This window comes from Physeter macrocephalus, chromosome 11 (genome assembly GCF_002837175.3).
Source record: "Physeter macrocephalus isolate SW-GA chromosome 11, ASM283717v5, whole genome shotgun sequence".
NCBI classification, from domain to species: Eukaryota; Metazoa; Chordata; class Mammalia; order Artiodactyla; family Physeteridae; genus Physeter; species Physeter macrocephalus.
The window spans coordinates 43552174-43557739 of record NC_041224.1 but is presented as its reverse complement, the minus strand read 5'-3'; the positions used below and the strand labels follow the sequence as shown (position 1 = coordinate 43557739).

The following is a 5566-nucleotide window of genomic DNA, read 5'->3' as shown; positions in this document are numbered from 1 at the left end:
AGAGGCCCGCGTACCGCAAAAAAAAAAAAAAAAAAAAAAAAAAAAAAAAAGAGGCCTCCTTAAAACCCAAAAGGGACAGGGTTCGGAGAGTTTCCAAGGTAGTAAACATGTGGATATTTGAGGAGAGTGGTGTGCCTGAAGAGGGCATAGAAGCTCCACGCCCTTTCCCCATCTTCCATCTGGCTGTTCCTAAGTTATACCCTTTTATTTATTTTTTTTTCTTTTCTTTTTTTTTTTTTTTTAGTTATACCCTTTTAAATTAAGCTGGTAAACTAGTAAGTAAAATGTTTCTCTACAAAGTTCTGCGAGCCACTCTAGCAAATAAACTGAACCTGAGGAGGAAATCATGGGAATCTTCAAGCTATAAGCTGTCAGTCAGAAGCACAGGTGACAAGACAACCTGGACTTGAGATTGGTATCTATCTCCAGGTAGACAGTGTCAGAATTGAGCAAATTTGTGGGACACTTGGTTACTGTCCATGGAGAACTGAGTTAATTGCTTGGGGTGGGGGTGAGTACACACATTGGAACTGGTGTCAGCCTCGTATAAGAAAACCAAGGGAGTGAGAGGGCTGGAGAAGAAGAATCCAAAAGCTCTAAGAGTTTTTAAGGGTTGCTAAGGAGCTTTCTCATAGCACCATCTGGTGGACATCTAGCAACTTTCACCAAGTATCAAAAAAGAGACTGACAAAAGGATCTACAGATGGTTACTCAAAAATCCCATGCAAACTCTCTGAAGTGGCTGCCATCATTACCTGCTACACATACCTGGATGAGGTCCAAGATCCCAAGTTCACTCTCTGATGAATCCACACAAAATACAAAATAGAGGGTAGCATAATGCCGATAAATCAGTTTGTAGTCAGAGCCACCAATCAAACTGTGGAAGATGGGAAACATTTAAATGTCTATATCTTAACTGAATATATCAAAGAGAAACTCTGTGCCAGGGGAGGAGAAGGGGCCCAACAGAAAGGGGGAGGACAGGCCAAACAATAGGCCATTTCTACCAGGTGAACGGCAACCAAATTTGGCAGAGGTGACTAAAGCCATTTTACCTCCCCTTTTCTTCTGCCCATCCTCCCAGGCACCAAACTTGTAAATATCTGAAGCACAACCATTTAGCAGCTTCCAAAACAGAACTGGGTCTCTCCCTAAGCAGATTTAGCTCAGCTCAGCTCAAGTTGCATCAGGTACTCACCTGACACTTGAGTACTGCCTGAAGAAGAAATAACAATGAAGGCCACCCAAAAGTGGATGTATGGCGAGAAAACTGATCATTTACCTTCCACCCTCCAAGAAGTTACAGATGTTGTCATCCCGCTTGAGAACTAGATGGAAGGTCTCTCGAATAATCTGCTGTTGAATTTCTTCTGGCTATGGAATAAAAGAAATAAAGTGAATCAGTGGGAAAGTCTGAAAAACTACATCCCATCAGTGAGGATGGAGAGGAAGGCAAGGGCTTCCAAACTAGGAATGATCTGAACATTTGGTACCAGTTTACAGAAAAGATAGAAATGATGAGTAGAGAAAAAGTAAAAGGGGAATCTATGGAAAAATTGACAAGGCTCTGTTACAGGAATTAAAATAGGGTATATTTACCTAGATATCTAGTCCCTAACCATTACCATCCTGATAGGTAAGCTGATATTTCTTTACTGTGAATAACCAAGGAAAGGAGAACTGACAAACTCTCATACACGGTCAAAGAATAACTAGAAGGCCTGGTTCTGAAATATTTTGTCTTACTCTAGAAAACATCTATGCCAGGGCAAATAACAAACGTTAATAGGTCTAACACTTTAAGGAAGTCAAGATGTAATCGTATACGTGCTTTAAAAACCTGCATTTGCCATCTTTTGTACTGGTAATAAAGACATTACACATAAGATGCTGTGTTACCAACAAAGTACTACAGAGAAAGACAGAAAATGTTCTATTTACAGATTAGAATCTTGAACAATTGCAGAGCTATAAACACCTTTTTTCACTTACTACACTCCAGAAAGCTCAACTGTGATGGAATCTCTTGATAACTCACATTTGATTTCTATTTATACATACGAAGTTCATAGTAAGTATGGTTTTTAAAAAAGGATAGTGGGAGGGAGAAATCAGTCATTAAGACAGAAGTAGGGATTCCCTGGAGGTCCAGTGGTTAAGACTTGGCACTTTCAATGCAGGGGATTCAGATTCCATCCCTGATCGGGGAACTAAGATCCTACATGCTGCATGGCCAAAATAAAAAAAGACAGAAGTAATTAAAAGCTCTAGACCAGTGCCCAATGTATAATGGGATTTCCCTGGCTGTCCAGTGGTTAGGACTCTGTGCTTTCACTGCCAAGGGCACAGTTTCAATCCCTGGTTGGGGAACTAAGATTCTGCAAGCCGCGTGGCAGGGTCAAAAAAAATCTCAATGTGTAATGAATCACCCGGGAATGTTGTTAAAATGCAGATTTTAATTTAGTAGGTCTGGGCTAAGTCCTGAGACTGCATTTCTAACAAGTTTCCAGGTGATAACAATGCTGCTGGTCTGAGGACAACATTTTGAGTAGCAAAGCTTAAGAAAACCTTCAGATTGGACTTCCCTTAAGAGTCAGAACATAGATTCAAGTAACATTAACCCCTTTCTTTCTACAGCATTGAATTTAGACTTGAAATGGTTAGTTACTTAAACAAAACAGGAAAAAACAGGGAAAATGTCATTGTGGAGAAATTACTTTTCATAACTTCGACTTACACTGGTATACAGTGGCTCTCTGTAGTTACCAAATGGATAAATGAAAATTTGATAATAACTGGTCACTGTAAGTTTGAGTAAATCAATCACTATTTCCTGGTTTCCATTTAAAGAATTCAGAAAGCTCACAGACGCCAGGATGCTGTAAAAGATTAACTCTGTGTACCCAGAAATACAAAACATGCTAAGCATCAGCACTTTTTTAAACTGACAAAAACATCTTGCAAAGCCTTTTATCTGATTCTACAGAGAAGTGGTGATAGTCAGTGGGTAAGCACTATGAAATGGTGAGGCTACCTAATTTCTAATTCAACAAAATAGCAAACTACCAATTGCTTACATCTCTCAATCATTTTAATAATCCCTCATATCTTTTAGTACTCTGCAGTTTTCAAGGTAACTTTCACTTAGGAGCTAATTTAGGTCTTATAAAAATCCTATGCTCTCCAAAGAAGATAAACAAATGATCGATAAAGACATGAAAAGATGCTCAACATTATTAGACATTAGAAAAATTTTTGAAACCGCAAGAATCCACTTTATACCTACTAAAATGTCTTTAATCAAAAAGATAATAGAAAATGTTGATAGGGAGGTGGAAAAATTGGAATTCTTATATATTGTTGATAGGAATGTAAAATGGTGCAGCCACTTTGGAAAGCAGTTTGGCAGTTCCTCCGAATGATCACCGTAAAGTTACTACGTGACTCAGCAATTCTACTCCTAGATATATACCCAAAAGAGATGAAAATACATGCTCACACAAAAGCTTGTACATCAGTGTTCACAGCAGCATTATTCACAAGAGCCACAGGTGGAAATATCAACTGATGAATGGACAATCAAAATGTGGTGCATCCACACAATGGAATATAAGTTGGCAATAAAAAGGAATACAGAACAGATACACACTACAACACAGATGAACCTTGAAAACATTACACTAAGTAATAGAAGCCAGTCATAAAAGACCACATATTGTATGATTCCATTTTATATGAAATGTCCAGAATAGGCAAATTTAGAGAGAAAGTAGATTAGTGGTTTCCTAGGGCTGGAGGAGTTGAGGGGGAAACACAATGATTGCTAATGGGTAGGGGGTTCCTTTTTGGGACAATGAAAATGTTCTAAAATTGTGGTGATGGTTGCATAACTTTGTAAAGTACTAAAAACCATTCTACTGTATATTTTTAAAAGGTGAACTGTATGGCATGTAACACAACTCAATAACACTTTAGGGCTTCCCTGGTGGCGCAGTGGTTGCGCGTCCGCCTGCCGATGCAGGGGAACCGGGTTCGCGCCCCGGTTTGGGAGGATCCCACATGCCGCGGAGCGGCTGGGCCCGTGAGCCATGGCCGCTGGGCCTGCGCGTCCGGAGCCTGTGCTCCGCAACGGGAGAGGCCACAACAGTGTGAGGCCCGCGTACCACAAAAAAAAAAAAAAACACTTTAAAAAACCTGAGAGAAAAATTCACACACACAAATGCAAATACAAATTGAACAGTGTTATTGAATGTTAATATAAAATCGATATAATAAAATGTAACCTAGCTAAAAAATTCTATGAAAAAGGTAAAAAATTTTTCTTTTCATTTCTACTTGATAAAAGAGGAAATGAAGTCTGAAAGAGGTTTTTGTTAACTTGACACAAGGGTAAAATAAGGTGTTGCTGAGGCCTGAACATAAGTTTTCTGACACTTTCCCCTCTACGGTTTCCCAATTACGTATTTAACATTTTGAAACCTAGCCACGAAGAAATAAAACGTCGGGGGGCAGGAGGCAAATAATGATGTTTATTTTTTCCAAAGTAACGTCTTTGGAAAATTCAAATTCACATTATCACGTATAATTTCTCAACATTTCCCACTTTCAAACTGACTTTCTTCAACTCTACGTAGTGAAAGGTATCTAGTTCCTGGGCAGTCCGAGCCTACACTGAAGCAAAATAATTCCAAGAAAGCACTTTTCCAAATCCGTTAGCTAAAGCAAAATCATTAAGAAGCTGCATATTTCTTCCTCCTCGTGAAACTGCGTTTAACAACCAACAAGATTAATTTGATTTCAATCATTCAAGTTGTCCATGAGGCACACCCCCTCCACACACACACACCATTTATAGTGCCCTGAGACTCTGCGAGAAGTGTCACAACAATGCCGGGGTCCAGGAAGGGGTGGGAAAGAGCGGGGGTAGCGGGGCGTGGGACACAAGGCCTGACACGGGCCCCGGTCCGGGGAAGGTCACATATACGGTGCAGGAGCCCTAGGAGGTCAGCAGGCGATGCCCGCATGCGCCGTACGGGACAAAGAGAGAGAAAGGGGGCGCAGGTGCCCTGTAAGGATGTGACGAAGCTCGGCCGCACTCACGAAACGCTGGTAGAAGCGGACTAGCCGCGGCTTCCCGTGGTTATTGAAAACCAGAATCGCCTGAATCATCTTTGCCCGCCACGCTCCTTTCACCACCGGCCGCTTCCAGAGAGCATCTCCTTCCGTCACAACACGGACGCTTCCGGTTGGTGCGCTGCTGAGAGTGACTCCCGGAAACATGTCCCGGCGCCCAAGGGCCCGACCACTAAGAGTCCGATTTCCCAGCACGCCTTGGAGAAGGCTCCAGGACAGGCGGCGGGTTGCGGGGGAAAGGCTGGTGCGGACACCGAGGCTGGGGCCGCAGAATCCCGGGCCTGGCGCAAAGCCGAGCACACCGGAAAAGCGGATCAAGAAGCAGAAACCTCAGCAGCAGCCGCGCTCCCACGTGAAGCGCAGCGGGAGTCTCCCTTTATCATCGTCTGCCTTAAACACATGCAGTCTTACCTTCCCCTTAACACTGCAG

At 42.0% G+C, this 5566-nt stretch overlaps 1 protein-coding gene across 2 annotated transcripts in view; it reads right to left on the bottom strand.

The window, feature by feature from the left end:
* AP3S2 (adaptor related protein complex 3 subunit sigma 2) overlaps positions 1-5293 on the bottom strand; it is a 69958-nt gene extending 64665 nt beyond the window's left edge. The window contains exons 1-3 of one of the 2 annotated variants that reach the window (XM_028494920.2): positions 5104-5293; positions 1286-1377; positions 769-880 (exon numbers count right to left, since the gene is read on the bottom strand). In XM_028494920.2, the coding sequence (XP_028350721.1) occupies positions 769-880; positions 1286-1377; positions 5104-5283 (384 nt within the window). In that variant the 5' untranslated portion in view covers positions 5284-5293. The remainder of the gene's footprint in view (positions 1-768; positions 881-1285; positions 1378-5103) is intronic. The other variant, XM_007106069.4, reaches the window with a different exon arrangement.
* Between the last annotated feature and the right edge of the window lie 273 nt (positions 5294-5566).